The 16,744-nt window shown below is 35.7% G+C and overlaps 5 protein-coding genes, 1 long non-coding RNA gene and 1 other non-coding gene across 9 annotated transcripts; 4 read left to right on the top strand and 3 right to left on the bottom strand.

The window, feature by feature from the left end:
• Window positions 1-126: 126 nt before the first annotated feature.
• Window positions 127-3,675, bottom strand: LOC104708520 (guanylyl cyclase 1). Of its 3 annotated transcripts, XM_010425106.3 has the most exons (11): window positions 3,245-3,675; window positions 2,908-2,948; window positions 2,544-2,814; window positions 2,290-2,414; window positions 2,060-2,171; window positions 1,805-1,879; window positions 1,612-1,700; window positions 1,306-1,367; window positions 977-1,049; window positions 566-641; window positions 127-470 (listed from the first exon to the last, which is right to left on the bottom strand). In XM_010425106.3, exons 3-11 carry the CDS (start codon window positions 2,718-2,720, stop codon window positions 432-434), a joined length of 828 nt encoding a protein of 275 aa, XP_010423408.1. In that variant the 5' UTR covers window positions 2,721-2,814; window positions 2,908-2,948; window positions 3,245-3,675; the 3' UTR covers window positions 127-431. The 3 variants fall into 3 exon arrangements, with proteins under 3 accessions (XP_010423408.1, XP_010423406.1, XP_010423409.1); XM_010425104.3 differs by lacking the exon at window positions 2,908-2,948; XM_010425107.2 differs by lacking the exon at window positions 2,908-2,948 and having other exon boundaries at window positions 3,217-3,496.
• Window positions 3,676-6,494: 2,819 nt separating this feature from the next.
• LOC104708519 (rop guanine nucleotide exchange factor 5) lies at window positions 6,495-9,223 on the top strand. Its single transcript, XM_010425103.3, has 7 exons — window positions 6,495-7,019; window positions 7,130-7,246; window positions 7,346-7,500; window positions 7,581-7,655; window positions 7,747-8,037; window positions 8,106-8,474; window positions 8,568-9,223. Exons 1-7 carry the CDS (start codon window positions 6,707-6,709, stop codon window positions 9,099-9,101), a joined length of 1,854 nt encoding a protein of 617 aa, XP_010423405.1. The 5' UTR covers window positions 6,495-6,706; the 3' UTR covers window positions 9,102-9,223.
• Window positions 7,673-8,156, bottom strand: LOC147940539 (uncharacterized). The gene is made up of 2 exons (XR_015563167.1): window positions 8,020-8,156; window positions 7,673-7,903 (listed from the first exon to the last, which is right to left on the bottom strand). It is a non-coding gene; the product is annotated as an uncharacterized LOC147940539 (long non-coding RNA).
• A 160-nt stretch (window positions 9,224-9,383) lies between the features above and the next one.
• TRNAD-GUC (transfer RNA aspartic acid (anticodon GUC)) lies at window positions 9,384-9,455 on the top strand. Its single transcript has one exon. It is a non-coding gene; the product is annotated as a tRNA-Asp (tRNA).
• Window positions 9,456-9,532: 77 nt separating this feature from the next.
• Window positions 9,533-13,370, bottom strand: LOC104708516 (uncharacterized). Its single transcript, XM_010425099.2, has 4 exons — window positions 13,059-13,370; window positions 12,511-12,574; window positions 11,861-12,049; window positions 9,533-11,771 (listed from the first exon to the last, which is right to left on the bottom strand). Exons 1-4 carry the CDS (start codon window positions 13,197-13,199, stop codon window positions 11,755-11,757), a joined length of 411 nt encoding a protein of 136 aa, XP_010423401.1. The 5' UTR covers window positions 13,200-13,370; the 3' UTR covers window positions 9,533-11,754.
• Window positions 9,546-10,175, top strand: LOC147940538 (uncharacterized). Its single transcript, XM_087463166.1, has one exon. It carries the CDS (start codon window positions 9,546-9,548, stop codon window positions 10,071-10,073), a length of 528 nt encoding a protein of 175 aa, XP_087319292.1. The 3' UTR covers window positions 10,074-10,175.
• Window positions 10,954-11,544, top strand: LOC104708518 (uncharacterized). The gene is made up of 2 exons (XM_010425102.3): window positions 10,954-11,311; window positions 11,400-11,544. Exons 1-2 carry the CDS (start codon window positions 10,954-10,956, stop codon window positions 11,414-11,416), a joined length of 375 nt encoding a protein of 124 aa, XP_010423404.2. The 3' UTR covers window positions 11,417-11,544.
• Window positions 13,371-16,744: the final 3,374 nt, after the last annotated feature.

The raw sequence follows: 16,744 nt of genomic DNA, 5'->3' as shown, positions 1-16,744 counted from the left end.
TCAAATTTCAAGTTACGACGCGATCAAGTCCGGTATAGGTTTCGGTTCGATTTTACTATCCATTGATTAAAATGGGGCCATTTTAAATGGCCAACACATTGAGGTGAAATCACTCGAAGACTAGAATTGAATCAATCAAATCTTAAATCTTATAAATTTACGAGAAACCAATTTGTACAAGGAAGTAAATATATAACTGCTCGCAAAACATAAACAATCTGATAAAATGCTAAGCCTATACTGAGTTGATTCATCATCCATGTACATATATGTATATATCTTCTTCTTCTTCTTTGGCAGCATCCATATACATTATGTAAAGACGTATGTGTGTAGACGTTTACTTTTCACCTAATGTTCTTTCTGGGGGAAAAAACACTGAGGTTTCATTACGATACAGAGTTGATTTGATGATGATGATGAGAACTGTTCTAAAATTTGTTCTGGTTCCTGATATTCTCCAAGTTTATCTGCACACATCCAATATAAAGAAAAAAAGAATACATGAACAACAGGGGCCATTACACAAGCCAAAATCAACAATTCATGTTCCCTTATAGATTACCAGGAGAAGATCTTCATCTGTGCCAAAAGATTTCCGGGCATTCTCCAGGCATTTTGACGAGATCCTCTCATGTATCCTGCAAGAAAATTTCTCTGTGAATTCTTTCTTACTAGTACAGAGTAATGGCAATCTGCACGTTCCAAGATGATGTGTAAAGTGTTCTTCCTTGCTTCTCAAAGGTCTCTTCCTCAATAGTAATCAAAAACTCACTATATATGTGATGAAATCTTTAGTATAAACCAACATACTATCCTGGAACACATTTTTCCATAGTGCTTATCTTTTAAATATTCCTAAAACATTTTCAGTGTTTACATCTAATATATGAACATGCAAACAATTTTAGTATCTCAGGAAAATGTAGGAGGGGACCTATATGCAAGTATTCAATGAGATATAACAAGAAATTACTTGGAACTGGCGGGATCTCTGATCTCGAACTCATCCCTAACACGGTCATAGCCACATATCACGATATAGTGACCTATATCGGAAACAAAATAGCTGTAAGAAATTTAGAACATGTAATCTGTACCGTTTGAGCGGGAAGTTTTAAGCTTCTGACTTTTGTTAGTTAAAGAATGATCCTTTTGTCGGATCTTGGTTTCGTAAGTTTCCGGAGTTCCAATGATTATAACAGAGATTATCAACATAATAAAGTCAAGGATGTGAAAACTGGGGTTCCCATTTTGGAAGAGAAGAACACAGACAGAGTCTAAAGGCTAGGGGACAATTCTCACCAGTGTAGCAGGAATTGCTAGTGTGAAGACCAGCGACAACCATTTCCTCCAACCAAGACTTGCTGCAACAGTCAAAAACGAGCATGAACACTATGCAATTTATTTATCATACTTCTTGCACAAACACTTGAAACAAGAAAGGCACATAAACACTTAAACAAGGGAGAATAATATTCTAGCAAAAATGCCGAGATATGTCAGGAGCAAGTTTTGTGAAGAACATGAAAGAAGCTGCTGCACACATTCAAACTTTGTCGATGAAGGGATCTGACTATAGGGAATATATGAGGAAAAAGAGATACCAACCTTAGCTTGTCCTGGTCGACTAACGCAATGGCAATATAGTTCCCTGACAATAGCAAACAAGAAATCTCATGGATACTAACTGATCTGCACTGCAAAAACGAAGAGGTTGATTGAATTTGATTTCCAAAAAATAGCAGCCAGCACTTTTTTTGAAGACAGGAGCAAATAGAAACGTTTGGTCAAACAGTTTTACCTGAATAATAATGCCAGATTCATGTGCTTTCCTGAAGAGCAAATCCACACGCACCAGATCTTCAGGGAGCTGCTCCTGTATCATGATTGCCAAAAATAAACATATTGAACGTTTTCTACTTGGAAGAAAAATCAGGCATGCTCAGAAGTTTGGAAAAGCATCAACATTCGATGAAGCAAACAGCATCACATGAAGCATGAGAAACTATCAAAAAGAATTTAGAGGTCTTTGCCATCTATAGTATAGAGTAGATACCTTGTAAAATTCCTCTATGGAATAATTCGGGTTTGCTCCAAATGTAATTGTGTAATAGGAAAATTCCACACAGAACTTATGGAGTAGATATGCGAGATCTACAGTCCAAATGCTGCAGAAATGTCAAAAGTTGATAAGTATCGTACCAAATGTAATCATCTTTAAGAAGAAGACATGCCCACATAATGGGGTAACACTGCTGATGAACATCTATGGATGTATAAACAGACCTATTTGTGGAGCAAATCTCAGCCAAATCCTCAAGGGTGCAACTTGCAATGCCACTTGCTCTGAGAACCATGAGAACACAAGCGAGACCACAATCCCAAGAAGCTAACTGATGAACATGGGGGACCTAACAGCAATATAAAGGATCAGCAATGTGGCGAAGAGGACGCAGCAAATATAGATTTCCAAAATTTCCATGTCCACTAAACGTAGAGAGACAAAGACCAAATAATAATATAGATCGGTGGTACGGTACCTGCAAGTGGGAAGAGGATGGCAACCCTGCATCTCTATAGTTTCCATGACTCACCACCAACGGATCATCAAACTGGCAGTAGTTAGCAGAAGTCGGACCTCCATGGCCTTGTGACCTCCGCTGATTCCTCTCTTCAACTCTCAAAAGCTTGTTAAGCAGAAAACAAAGAGGCCACATTAATTACCCCAAGTGCGCCGTTACGCAGCACTAGTAACAGCTTTGTCTAGTTGTGTGTGGATCCCCAAAAATTGCTTGGAAAAATACACCTGACCTGAATATACAACACAATGGAAGAAATCATTCATCAAAAAACAACGCAACGAGCTATACAAATCCTCCCCAAAAAGCTCATGTTTCTTTTTACCAGTCAAAGCAAAATCCGAAACTGAAGCTACGGCTTCAAACCTAGCAAAAACCCCTAAAAACAGTTACTTTTATTCGACAACGAGAAGCACCCAGAAAAAAAAAAGAACTTTCTTTTTTTTTTCTTTGTGAATCCAAAAAACCCAATTTTTGTTGTTTATTGCTTAAATTATCTAGTGGCGGCACAAGAAAGTCTCACACTTGCGAGGCAATGACGCTGAAAATATCAAACGAATCTTAAAACAGCGACTCAACCCCAACCCAAACCCCAACACCGAAAATCGAAAAAATCTGGGGATCAGCTTCATACCAAAACGATTGGAGGGAGAAGAATATACCTTTGCATAAGATGCAAGAGAGAGAGAGAGAGAGATGATGATGATTCGAGAGAGAGTCTGGGATCTACGGCGTGTAATTGACACGTGTAAAAAGCTTTTGATGAAAAAAAGGAAACAAGGATGAAGAATTTTCTCAGGATAATTTCATATTTTTAGCTCAATTTTCCTGGAAAGATCAATTATGATGATTTGGATAATGAAGACGAGAGTTTCTTTTCTTTCTTCTTCTTTGGATAGCGACGAATGAATCCTGAGAGGAATTGATCTATTTGCAATCTTTCTTTTATATTTTTATTTTTGGGGTTGTTGTTGGACTTGTCTTTGTTCTTCTTCTTCTTATTCATCATCCTTGAACCCCATTCATTTTAGTAGTAGTTTCTTGCCAAATTGCAACAAACTTTTCAAAAAAACTTAGAACGTGATTTTTCTTCACGTTTTCAAACAACTTGAAACGTGATTTATCAGATTCAGAACGTGAACGTGGATGCTATGAATGGGTTTGTTGCCTTTAACGTTTTCACGTTTCCTCCATACATATATGATTCTGATTTTTTATTTTTTTTTCTTTCCTTTTTTGTAGGATAAATAAATTCATCCAATTCCTCTCATTACAATGTCGATGTGTTCGATATAATTCGAAGTCACAAATGTACTACTAAAACCATTTTTTAGCGTTTTATGACTAATTTGGTGTTTTATTCAGCTCCATCAAATGATGTGATTCTACTATAACAATTTCGTTGTTATGCCGGATTTAGACAGAGTTCTTTGGTTGTTAACTCTTAGAACAAATGGTTTATTGACTATCAAGATTTCATTGGAGTGAAGTTTTTGTTTCTTATATGTTAAGACTTGTAATAGTGATGACTTTTGCTTGATCTTACAGTACTATATTTCAAGTAAATCGTTCATTACTTTAGTTCCACTTCCCCGTAACAACCAAATTATGTTAGAACATCACCAACGGAGAGAACGGATTCACCGTTGCTCAAAGAAAAAATTAATATTTTAATATATGACTAATAAGAAATTGATGTTGAAAAATACTAAAAAAAAATTATTTCCAAGTAACTTCAACAACATTTTTTCTCTTTCTCTCTCCTATTTGTATTTTTTATTAGTTTTTTATATTAAACAAAATTGGGAGAAGCAACCACTAGTAATGATGGTCTTAGCTGTGTGTTTTTTATTTTCTCTTCTTATTAGAATCGTCGCTAAGTTTTGTAACGCCACTATCAATGAAAAAAGTAGGCTGAATTTTTTAGTTTAATATAATAAATTTTTCTTTTTATTTTAGTGTTTTGTTTAAAAAAATCAGAAAAAAACAAAAATTTATACATCCTCACTACTCAAACTGGGTAGTTGGCTCATAATTAGCTGTGTTTAACCAATATACCAAAGAAACAATTATAAAATGAGGGCAGAATTTTGCTTATAATATATAGAGCAGCAAGCTGATACTTCATTGGCTTGGCCTATGGACCGACTCTCATTATGATTATAGTGACCATATTTTATATATGGGTGGGGGTTTAGACATATATGCATGGTTGTAAACCCTTTCTTGGTTTAGATAATCAAACAATACATAGTCATTCATCAATCAATCAATCTATTTTAGAGATATTATCCTAATCATATATATGAGAGCTACCATGACACCCACCTGAAATTTGCATGTTTCTTTAGTTTTCTTATACTTTAGATATCAAACACCAATTGTCCAATTTTGAATTTAGGGGCGGAATTGGGGATGAGGTGAGAACAATTAGAGTACGGAACATTTATATTTATGATCGGGAATAAGAAAGAATACATGGAGTTGCTGAACTAGAGACAGTACCAATTTTTTGTTCCAATCTATCTCTACATATATCAAGATCCAAATAAAGAGTCTATATATATAGGTCGGTCGTTTTACCTATAATTTAAAAATTCTTACGAGATATTCAAATTATAAAGAGAAGAATATCTCAATCATGATTTTTGTTAAAGGTGTATATATAAACAGCAGCTGCAACTAATAAAGTGTGTACGAAGACAATACAATAAAACAAAAATGAAGACAAACGTTTGAAAGCCTAGATTGAATTGTATAAGGCGGGACACATATAATACGAAAAACAATAGCTTTATATTAAAATTACAAACATTTTGGAAAAAATTTAACTTGTGTGTCCAAAAAGTCAAAACTGTTACTTTAGTAAAGTAAAAGTCATACACACACACATTTGATTTTATCTTCTTTTTGGATAAATAAAACACACCCCGTTTTAGAGTGTTAAGTGTTAACAAATTCGAATAAAGATAGATACGGTAGTATATACACTTTATGAATACGTTTTTTTTTGCTTTGTTTTACTACGAGTGTACGCTTTATTTATTGAAGTTCAAATTTTGAAAAAAAGTATTAGATGTGGTGAAAACAATAATTTCAATCAGTTTAATAACCATGCATATATGTTTACATGTTTACTCTTTTCAAATCAAAGAATGTTTAAAAGTCTTAAATGGGTCACATAAGTCATTAAGCTACGACCATACGCGAGGGGGAGGCCTTAATAAAAACGGCTACGAACTTTAAAAAACGATTACCAATGGGACCGACCATAATGCGTTTGAACAAAATTCGTCAGAATTACTATATTGCCCCTGAGTACAAATATTCAGACAATTACCGAAAACGCCACTCACTTCTTAGCATATTTTTTTATGTCAACAGAGAAAAAATTATGGCTTTGCATTTAAATCGTACTTAATCCTTTTTCAACTCCCTATATGTCACATTAACTTTTTTTTGGTAATCTTCAAGAAGAATGTCTCCTCTAATTTTATATTCCTACTCTGCATTTAATAATCTTTAGATAGTAGGTTTGTTAGTATTTGTTTTTCATATTGGTCGTCTATAACCCAAATTCAAATACCCTTAAATTAACACTCATAACTCTGGATATTGGTCGTCTTCTTTAACGAAAACAATTAAACATTTTTTTAGAAAAATAATTAATTCCAAAATAAATTACCACAATATTACCTTTTAGACACTATTCAACTGTCTAATTTATGTAACTAATTATTGCCTCATATAATTAATAAAGTAACACATCATATCGGCAAATCCCATTTGTGGTAAATTATTAAAACCCTTGATTTAAACACAATGGGCATAACCGTAATCTTCTTCTAAACCATCCGAGAAAATTTGTCCGCCAAAAAGATAATTTAATGTTTTGAATTAAAAAGTCAAAATATATTATTACACCTCACTCTCTCTCTAACTACTATCTCTGCTCGTGACTCAACGAGAAGGAAACAGAGAACTTTTAAATCAGCCGATTTTTTTCAAATTTTTTTTTACTTTTTCGGTTTTTCCCCTTACAAAAGCCATCATCTTCTTTTACCTTTATAGCGTTATCTAAAGAAACCAGTTTCCAAAGTTCGAATTTCTGGTTTTTGAAAAAAATGGAGAGTTTAGTGAAGAGCTGCGCAGGGATCGAGAAGAAAAGAAGCAGTTTGACTCACTCGGTTGTGGAAGATGTAGTAACAACAGAGTCAAAGGAAAGAAGCACTACGAGCTGGGAGAGCTCCTCCTCCTCCTCCTCCTCCAGCACCACCGTCGCTTCGTCTTCTCCGCCACCACCGTCGCAGATTCTTGGTTGGCCTATTAGAAAAGCTTCATTTCGAAAGAATTCTAAGGAGAATGTTAAATTAGATCATAAGAATTCGACCCTTCACGACGATTCTGGTTTTAAAGGGAAAGACATGACTATTACAGGTTAGTGTAGACAATAAAAATTGAAACTTTTTTTTCTTTTTCAGAATTTTAGTTGAGAATGTTCTTAAGATCTCACTTGTTTTTTGTTGTTGTTGTTGATTTCGAATTAGATGTGGATATGATGAAGGAGAGATTTGCAAAGTTGTTGCTTGGTGAAGATATGTTAGGTTCTGGCAAAGGCGTGTGTACGGCTTTAGCCATCTCCAATGCCATCACCAATCTTTGTGGTAAGTTAGAAAAACGAGACTAACTTGTGTTCGTTTGTTAAAAAATGCTTCAACCAAAGAATTTTCAACGTGTTGAAATAAATGTTTTTTGTTTTGTAGCTACGATATTTGGGCAACTATGGAGATTAGAGCCGCTTCCGAGGGAAAAGAAGGAGATGTGGAGAAGAGAAATGGAGTGGTTACTTAGTGTTAGTGATCACATCGTTGAGTTAACACCTTCTACACAGACTTACCAAGACGGCAAAAAGTTTGAGGTGAAGTGTTTGATTTTATAAACTATTGCAATTTGCATTAACTGGAGTTTTAGATGATTCAATTTGTGGACCTTCTTCAGGTCATGACTTGTCGACCAAGATTTGATCTTTTCATCAACCTCCCTGCTCTTCGTAAACTAGACAATATGCTTCTCGTGAGTTTCACTCAACCTTTCTTATACAAATGATCCACTCAAGTGAAACCTTTTTTTATTTTTCAGATCTAACTTTTTTTTTTTGCAATAGGATATATTGGCGAGTTTCAAGAAGACAGAGTTCTGGTATGTTGATCAAGGGATTGTAGCTTCGGAAAACGATGGCTCAGCTTCTTTCCGCAGAAAGATTCAGCGCCAAGAAGAGAAATGGTGGTTGCCTGTCCCTCGTTTAGCACCTAATGGTCTTACTGAAGAAGCAAGAACAGAATTGAATCACAAGAGGGAATGTGCAACGCAGATACTTAAAGCTGCAATGGCAATTAACAGCCTTGTTTTAACCGAAATGGATGTTCCTGAATCATACCTTGAAACCCTTCCAAAGGTCTGTATCTTTCATACAGAGCATCCTTATTTAACAATCTTCATTCTGACATTAAACTTATGGTGCAGAACGGTAGATCCTGCCTTGGGGATGTTATTTACAAGTACATAACATCTGAGAAGTTTTCTGCGGAGTGTCTACTTGACTGCCTTGATCTATCCTCTGAGCATATTGCTCTTGATATCGCAAACCGTGTGGAAGCTTCGATATATGTTTGGCGCAGAAGAGTAGAAACAAAACTAGGAGTCAACAACAACAATACTACTTCAGGCTCTACTCCAAGGTTATCATGGGATATGGTCAAAGAACGTATGGCTGCTGGTGACAAAAGGGGATTACTTGTGGAGAGATCTGAAACTCTCTTACGTTGCTTGAAGCAGCGGTTTCCAACTCTAACGCAGACTTCTCTAGACATTAGCAAGATTCAATGGAACAAGGTACAAAACCACTCATTATCTCTGTCTACATTATTAAAGTGTGGCTTTGCTTGCTCTTTCTTGCTTATATAACTGTCTTTTTGAAAATTTCAGGATATTGGGAAATCAATCCTAGAAAGCTACTCGAGGACAGTTGAGAGCTTAGCATCAAACATCGTAGCACGAATCGATGATTTACTCTACGTGGATGACTTAACAAAACAATCAGAGGATAACAATCTGTTGTCAAATCCAACGGTCAGCAGCATTATAGCTCACAAAAAAGTAGTACCAATCCCATATCTAATATCCGCATCAGGAACTCCATACAGAACAAGCTTCTCAACAACACCAGGCTTCTCACCTTCATTGATTAGCCCCAAGAAAGGAGAGAGAAGGACACCTTACTCCAGCAAGGACACTAACAAAGTCAGTGAGAAAGGTCTTCTTCCTTCTCGAGGATTTGGAGTAAGAAGAGTCTTGAACAATTATCTTGGCATGGAATCGAAACTGAAAATATGCGTGAGTCCTTCAGATAGTTCAGATACAAGTGTGATGAACAAGATCAGCAAAGAAGGTGACGAAGAGAAGAAAAGAAACTCAACATCAGTACATCAAAAAGGTCCTCCAAAGTACACTGTCTCTTAAGACCTTTTTAGCAACTCAATAGAGACGAGTGTATAATAGATGCAGACATGGATTTGTTTTGTTTGATATTATTGTAGTGTGTTTGTCTTATTTCCAAATGGTAAAGTGTCTACTTTTCCAAACCAAATCAGATTAAAAAAATGGAAGTAGCCGTAACAAACTCTCACCAACTCTGTTTTGGTTGGTTTACCAATATATGTGTTAGGTTAACAACAACATTAACAAAACAACAGATTAAAGTTTTAAGATATAGTTTTGCTTTAGGTAACGTGTAACAACAAAGTCGTTGTAGTATAGTGGTAAGTATTCCCGCCTGTCACGCGGGTGACCCGGGTTCGATCCCCGGCAACGGCGAATTTTTTTTTCTATCTTTGTTTTTTTTTTTTTTTTGTCTCCTCTATATTTCCTTCTCTCTCTGATTAGCCGGATCTGTCGGAGAGAAACATGACGACGAGTATTCACATCACAGCTCTAGACGGAATCGTCAACGTGAACTCTCTCTTCACCCTAGCCGTATTCATCGGATTAGCTTGGAACCCTACCGATCCTAACAACAGCCTCGTAACCGACCCTAATTGCGTCCCTACAACTCGTATGGCTGAGAATCTCGTCGCCTTCCATGTCTACTCCTTCGCTTCGTTTCTTTTCTCGAGCCTCATAGCTCTAGGTCTCAAACAGGCCATGAGGCTTAACATAGCTTCTTCGTTTCACTTCTCTGCTCGGATCGATCCTGTGGTGTACTATGTGAACAAGACGGCTCTTAGATTTGGGATGGTTATCTCCGGTTTAGGATCGGTTTGTGGATGTGGGTTTCTCATGTTGGCTTTGATTAATGTTGTTCAGATCAAGCTTGGGACTTTGGGTTGTGGTGCTAGTGGTCATACTTATGCTGCTGTTGTCCCGCTTCTGATTCTGGTCCCTTCTGCTCTTTTCATCTATGTGTCTCTTATGTTATATGCTTTTACTCGTTAGAAACATGGTTTTTTTTTGGTTCCATGAATTTGATACAGTTAGGATTTTATGTATGTTTGTATGATGATGTGATGGGGAAATGAGAATGATTCTTATGCTTGATATGGTTCTTCTAAATCTTTTGGTTTTGGCTTCTGATTTAAGTTTTGATGTCTGAGTTAGGCACATGTGTGTTTTTATCTGGAATATTAACTGGTGGATTCAAGCGGATTCGATCCAAGGAAATGGGTGTGATATTATGCTGGATTCTGATGCTTGTTTGGTTTGATCGATTCTCTTGGATTATTGATAAAGCAGAGTTACTGTACAAAGGAAAACTTTTTACCCTCCTTGGAGTCGAAACATCAAAAAGAGAAAAACTTTTCTTGTTTCTAGTTTTGTGTCTTCTCATTAACCTGATTGATTGGTTTCCTCTGTCATACTATCCCACTTGGCTCCGGTACTACTTCAGCTGAATCGTATGCGTAAATAGCTTTGGGGACTGAAGAAAAAGAATCTCATGTGGTGGTCATTGATCTTGTTCTCACTAAAGGCTCATAATACTACTGGTGTTATACAAGTGGTTGTTAGAAACAGATAAGCTCATAAGGCCATTTTGAAGTTATCCTTTGGTTTGTGCTATTGGTTTGTCATGTAAAACCACCTCTTTGCTTTCTCAAAGGTTCATATGATTAGATTAGAGACTAACGGCAGCTGACCTTACTTTAGTTTATAATAACTCTGCACTATGAAGCCCTTAATGCGGCTGATTAGGTGAAGTAATTACTATGTTCTTTTAGTGCTTCTTCCACTATTTCTATGTGGATTTTTTTTATCCTGCCAAATCCTCCGGAAATGCCATTTCAGTTGCTATAAATGTGTCAGGTTGCACAAGTAGTATATGCATAATCTAGTCTTCTTCAAAATGGGAACCCATGTTTTATCTCGCATTTTATTCCTAGTTCTCTGCATCTACAGCCTTAGAACCATGGTTGATGCGGCTGGAGAATGCGGGCGAAATCCCCCAGATAGAGAAGCCATCAAGCTAGCTACTTGTGCAATGGCTTCACAAGACACATCTGCAAAAGTGTCTCCAACTTGCTGTGCTCGAGTGAGAGAGATGGGAAAGAACCCGAAATGCCTTTGCGCTGTCATGCTTTCTTCCACAGCTAGGAGCTCTGGAGCAAAGCCAGAGATCTCAATGACAATTCCTAAACGTTGCAACATCGCTAGTCGTCCCATTGGATACAAGTGTGGAGGTAATGATATAAAAGCTTGGTTTAACTTTTCAATTTCATTGCAGATGCAATTTTACTTATCAAGTGTTCGTTACTTATTCTCATGCAGCTTATACTCTGCCTTGAAGCAGCAGACAGAGCAGTATACGTGATCTTCAAAATTGTCACACGTTCACATGTGTATGACTTGTAGTTTCAATAAAAATTTGGATCAAAACGGTGATTGATCATGAAATGATATGACTTGCTACTGAGATGGTTTTGAGTATTTTAATTACTTGTTGTATGCGATATTAGTCATAGATGCGGTCCATTAACATCCCTCTTTTAACTATCAACCCCCCAACATATGGGATTACAAAAGAAAAAAGATGAACTTATAAACAAAACCGGAAGATCACACTGCAAATTAAGTTACAGATATTAATGCAGTCGATACATATGAGTGAGAGTAGTAAGGTTGATTAGTAATACAAAGAACCTGCATTAATGAGAAAAATCCATCAATGAGTGAGAGTTATACGAGAATAATTAAGATTACTAAGCTATGATTAAGAAATTGGTGAGTACCTTTCCACCAATTTCCTCTGGAAGTTGAGGGGGTTGGGTCAGTGCGATTATCAGTTTCTTTGGACTCATGAGATGGAGAAGTGGATGCCGAGCCATCGGTTCGTGGAGGTGAGTAGTGTTGCTGACCTCCGTAGTAAATGGAGGAGCTGAAATAGGAAGCTTCTCTCTTTTCATGGCTGCTTCTCTCATCTTTGGAAAACACACCAAAACAAAAAGAAACATCAACATCTTCTTACTTTTTGACTTTTGAAGAAAAAGAAACAAAAAGGGGTAGATAATTTTCAGAAATAATTATCGCAACCAATACTTTTGTAAAACATGTTTTTTAAAAATAATATCTTTTTATTACATCAAAATTTCTCTATAAAAAATATATTTTTAAATTTAAAAATATTGATCAAATTGTTTGATCTAGACAATGACCAATAAAAAAGAACAAAAACATCTAGACGAAATGCTTGAGATTGATCTTATTCAGGGAAATTAGAACAATATGTATGCTACTTAAAATAAAATAGACAAATTGGAAATATGTTTCTCCTTCTTCTAAGTTTACTAAATTATCCATACACATTAAGATTTTTAATAATATTTTCAAAGATTTAAAAATATCTTAGAAAAAAAAGAAGAAAAGGTGTTAATATAAATACCAGTGGGTTGAGAGATGCTGCCTTGGGATTCAGGAGCAGTGTGGCTTCCCTTCTTCCTTGCTACCTACATTGTGAAATGGCTTCACATTAACTACACACTTTATAATAATAATAAATCTCTATATACATACCACATACATTACACACATACATATATAGTTATATATGTATGTATATGCACCCATAATTAAGAAGATACATGCAAGGTTCTGATCAGTTTCTATGCGTACTTGTCGTGTAGCTAGTTAGGAAAATTCTTTATGACTTTGTTGTAAGCCTTACCTGTTCCCAAAAAAGTAACACAAAATCCGTATCCATGATAGTTCACCATTTAGATTTATTGGACTTGATATCAATTGTGTAAAAATTCAACAAAATTACAACTGAATTCTACGAAATTCGTTACACAATCGCTTTATATGTTCATCTAAGCAAAAGATAATCCAACATGAATATATGCACATACTAATTAACATTCACAACATATACATATACATGTATATACATATATATATCTAAATATGTTTGTGTAATTGGTGATGTTTTACCGGAGGAGGGAAGATGGAGTCGAGTATAGTTGAGCAAGAAGAAGCAGAGCTGGCTGATCCTTTCGGACCAAACAGATGATCAAATGAAGTCGAAGACGATGATGATGACGAACCAGCTTTGGTTTTCTTGACGATGTCCATTGATATGTGTTAACTAATTAGTGTTTTTAATATAATAATGGGAGCTTTTAAGAGAGTGAGAGAGAGAGAGAGAGAGAGAGAGAGAGAGAGAGAGATGGAGATGTTTGAGTTGTTGAATGAGATAATGATAAGTGTGTGTTTGGTGGATATGATGATCTCGTAGTTTTTGGTATTTTGCCCTAACGCCCCAACGGTCTGTTTATATATAACCAACCAACTTCTTCTGATGGAGAGAAGGAGATGGGTTCACGTGATCCCCACGTGGCTCTGCCGCCGTCTTCAGCTCTCTTCTCACTTCCACGTGTCTTCTCTAATAGATGCTGTGGATAAACTTTGCTTTTACTACTTTTGTACTCTTTCCAATTTAAATTCACTCTCTCTCTCTCTCTCTCTCTCTCTGTTTTGTCATTTGGATAAGTTCTTCACCTGCTTCCTTTTTTCAACAAAATAAGAAAACTCGTGTTTTTTTGCTATTAATCTTTTTTGGCATGGTACACTGACTACGACAATCTCTATCTTCTTCACTTTTTTAAAAAAATACTACATAATAAATTCGATCATGTGACTCAATATCGACTTACTATTATTCTTGAACGTGTAGCATATCTCTTTTTACTTTTATTCTGAAGACTTATAAGTTTCAATTACATTATTATGGAGTATGGAGTAAAGTTTTATTCATATAGACACCTCAAAATTTCGAATATTAACCAATTTCATTTAATAAAGAAACAATTATTTCAGATTATGTAGGAGATGGGGTTAATGTTCGATCTTCTAATGATACTGTTGGATAGGGAGACAAATGTTATGCCCTTGATGCGGTTTACTAGAAAGAAGAATGCTATATTATACATACACGACTAAAAAACATTAAAGATGGTCATATCGAAAATCTTAAGAAGTACTCCCATTTATATATAGATAAAATTACATTTTCTCATATTATATGGAATCTATTCCCATTTATATATTCTTCGTAGACATTTATGATGATATTGATATTTGCCAGCTACATATTGATATTTTTGTCTCTTTCTATTGACATTTTTGGTGCATGTTTAAGCTGTAAAATATGTGCATTTGATATTTTTACCGGAAATGATTCCGGATCTCAGTCAAGTACATATCTGCATAGTTTTTTTGACGGTGAAGTGAAGCCATAATCATATCAGAATAGATCTGATGATTTATTCCCAAAAGAGAGGTCGCAAAGCAAGCTAAAATCAAAAACAGTAAAAGCATATATGTTCCACGTCAATCTCCTCTTTATATCTGATTGCATTTTATCTTCTCCAAATCTAGTAAGATTCGCGCATACTACTTTTTTGTTGTTCTTGTTGTTCGTAGTTGTAGTATTGATAAGAATCAAAGTCATTTGCCACTCTTATTTCGGCGGATAAATTTGATATATTCCAACCAAAGGCAAATACAGACACACACATACCGACATCAAATGAACATAAATGGCTTTGTCCAAAAAAAAAAAAAAAAAATGAACATAAATGGCTTTCACATGTTACCAAACAAAACAAAAAAGAGAACAGAAATGGCTAATTCTTATCCAATTTGTTGCTCGTCCCTAAAATAGTAACATCTTATACGCATTTATGTATATATATATATATACATACATATATATCGCTTAACTTTCATCTTTATGCAAAAATATTTATGTATAGTTAGACCTATGGAAGGTTTTACATATATGCTTTAATCATCTGTCGACGGAGAGATCATAATAGATATATTAGTCTATGGTTGCGTTGCGAATCCGATCATACTTTTGTCCACACCGTAAGTAGTATACAATAAACATATTTTTGACGGGATATACTTGGCTCTCCTAGATATTGGGGTCAAGTGACTTCAAGGGGCGCTAAAGAATCAAAATAGAATACAGTACACAAACAAATATGAACTCTTCTAAACACAAAGTCTCACTGATTTATCAAACCATAGTGATCTAATTAGGAACGCGGCCCTTGATTCATGTTTTCCAGTCTCATTAATTATCCGTTTCCTAACCCTTTCGTACTTCTAATCACTATTTAAATCCAAAATGTAACCTTTTCCCTCTTTTTCAATTCATCAAATCCAAAAAGTTTTTAGAATTTGTTATTTTTATTTAAAAATCACACACTACAAGAAAACAGTCGATTTGCGATAGAAGAATCCATCGCAATTCCCTCGCAAATCGACAGTCGCAAGGGATTTGCGAGACACAACTATTCCTCGCAAATCGCTCCTCGCAAATAAGCTGACATCGCAATTCCCTCGCAAATTTTGCGAGAGATATTTTCCCTCGCAAATCTAACGCAATTGGCGAGGGATATATTCGTCGCAAATCCCACGCACATTGCGAGAGACGGTTGTACTCGCAATTGTCAAGCAAATTGCGAGGACTTTTTTCCATCGCAATGTTCGATCCGTCGCAAATTTTGCGACTATTTTGCGACGTCCATCTGCCTAGTATTGTTGATATTCGCTAATTTTGTAGCAATTCTTCATTTTTAATTTTTTTTTCTTTTACCATTTTTATGTTTGATTTTTTTTTTTGTGAATAATATTTTAGATGTTTAAAAAAATAATAATAAGAAGAACAGAATTGAAAATTCAAAATAGAATAAAACATAAATATTACAAAACAAAAATCATGTTTTCGTTTCTGGTCAGAACAAAGTGAGAAGAGTTTACAAAACAAAGATGGTCATGTTTACAAAACAAAAATCAGAACAAAGTGAGAAGAGTTCTTAAAAGGATTGAGAGAGAGAGGTCACGTTTCTGGTCCCAGTTTGGCTACCAGCTGCTCCCGTTTCACCTGTGTTGCCCTCTGGGTTGGTGCCTTCCTGGTTGGTGCCTTCTGGGTTGCTCCCTTGTTGGTTGGTCGGGTATCGAAACTTGGCAGCAAACTCAGGATCCTTTTCCGCGAGATAGTCAAAGTATGCATCATAGCTATGCATTCTTTGACTACTTTCCTGGATTTGACTCGCCTGGGTTTGGATTTGAGTCGCCTGGGTTTGAATGCATTCCTCAGCGGCAGCAAGCTTCTGAGCCAAGATAACCGGATCATTAGCTGGAGACAGAGGTTGCGGACAGCTAGTGGTAGAGGACGCTTCCAACTGCAGAGAACCAACCCCAAAAATTCTGTTTTTCTTCTTCGGAGCAACCTAAAAACAAAACAACAAACGACAAGTTACAAACATACAAAAGAAAACAATGGATCACATACTAAACAATTGCAAGTTATCACAAACTAAACAATCCCAAGTTATCACAAACTAAACAAGGAAGTTATCACAAACTAAACAATCGCATGTTATCACATACAAAACAATCCTAAGTTATCACATACAAAACAATCCTAAGTTATCATATACAAAACAATCCTAAGATATCACAAAATCATTAACAAGGCAATCGATAGCAATATACAATTGGCAACTGAACACACCAGAAGCACTAAAAACTAACTTAACCACACAGTTCAACCATTGAGTATTTTTTTTAAAAAGAACTAAGAACGTTTATCTTACCTCAGTGTA

This window comes from Camelina sativa, chromosome 8, assembly GCF_030686135.1.
Source record: "Camelina sativa cultivar CO46 ecotype springtype chromosome 8, ASM3068613v1".
NCBI lineage: Eukaryota > Viridiplantae > Streptophyta > Magnoliopsida > Brassicales > Brassicaceae > Camelina > Camelina sativa.
Note: the sequence above shows the minus strand (reverse complement) of the source record. Positions and strands in the feature narration are given on the sequence as shown.

Excerpts from the sequence above, each read along its gene's own strand:
- LOC104708520 (XM_010425106.3), bottom strand. The coding sequence starts at position 2,720 with ATGTGGCCTCTTTGTTTTCTGCTTAACAAGCTTTTGAGAGTTGAAGAG. Across the intron at positions 1,368-1,611 it reads GTCGACCAGGACAAGCTAAG|CAAGTCTTGGTTGGAGGAAA; the intron begins GTTGGTATCTCT and ends TGACTGTTGCAG. Across the intron at positions 1,050-1,305 it reads TAGCAATTCCTGCTACACTG|GTCACTATATCGTGATATGT; the intron begins GTGAGAATTGTC and ends TTTCCGATATAG.
- LOC104708516 (XM_010425099.2), bottom strand. The coding sequence starts at position 13,199 with ATGGACATCGTCAAGAAAACCAAAGCTGGTTCGTCATCATCATCGTCT. Across the intron at positions 12,575-13,058 it reads ACTCCATCTTCCCTCCTCCG|GTAGCAAGGAAGAAGGGAAG; the intron begins GTAAAACATCAC and ends TTCACAATGTAG. Across the intron at positions 12,050-12,510 it reads CAGCATCTCTCAACCCACTG|ATGAGAGAAGCAGCCATGAA; the intron begins GTATTTATATTA and ends TGTTTTCCAAAG.
- LOC104708518 (XM_010425102.3), top strand. The coding sequence starts at position 10,954 with ATGCATAATCTAGTCTTCTTCAAAATGGGAACCCATGTTTTATCTCGC.
- LOC147940538 (XM_087463166.1), top strand. The coding sequence starts at position 9,546 with ATGACGACGAGTATTCACATCACAGCTCTAGACGGAATCGTCAACGTG.
- LOC104708519 (XM_010425103.3), top strand. The coding sequence starts at position 6,707 with ATGGAGAGTTTAGTGAAGAGCTGCGCAGGGATCGAGAAGAAAAGAAGC. Across the intron at positions 7,020-7,129 it reads GAAAGACATGACTATTACAG|ATGTGGATATGATGAAGGAG; the intron begins GTTAGTGTAGAC and ends ATTTCGAATTAG. Across the intron at positions 7,656-7,746 it reads AACTAGACAATATGCTTCTC|GATATATTGGCGAGTTTCAA; the intron begins GTGAGTTTCACT and ends TTTTTGCAATAG.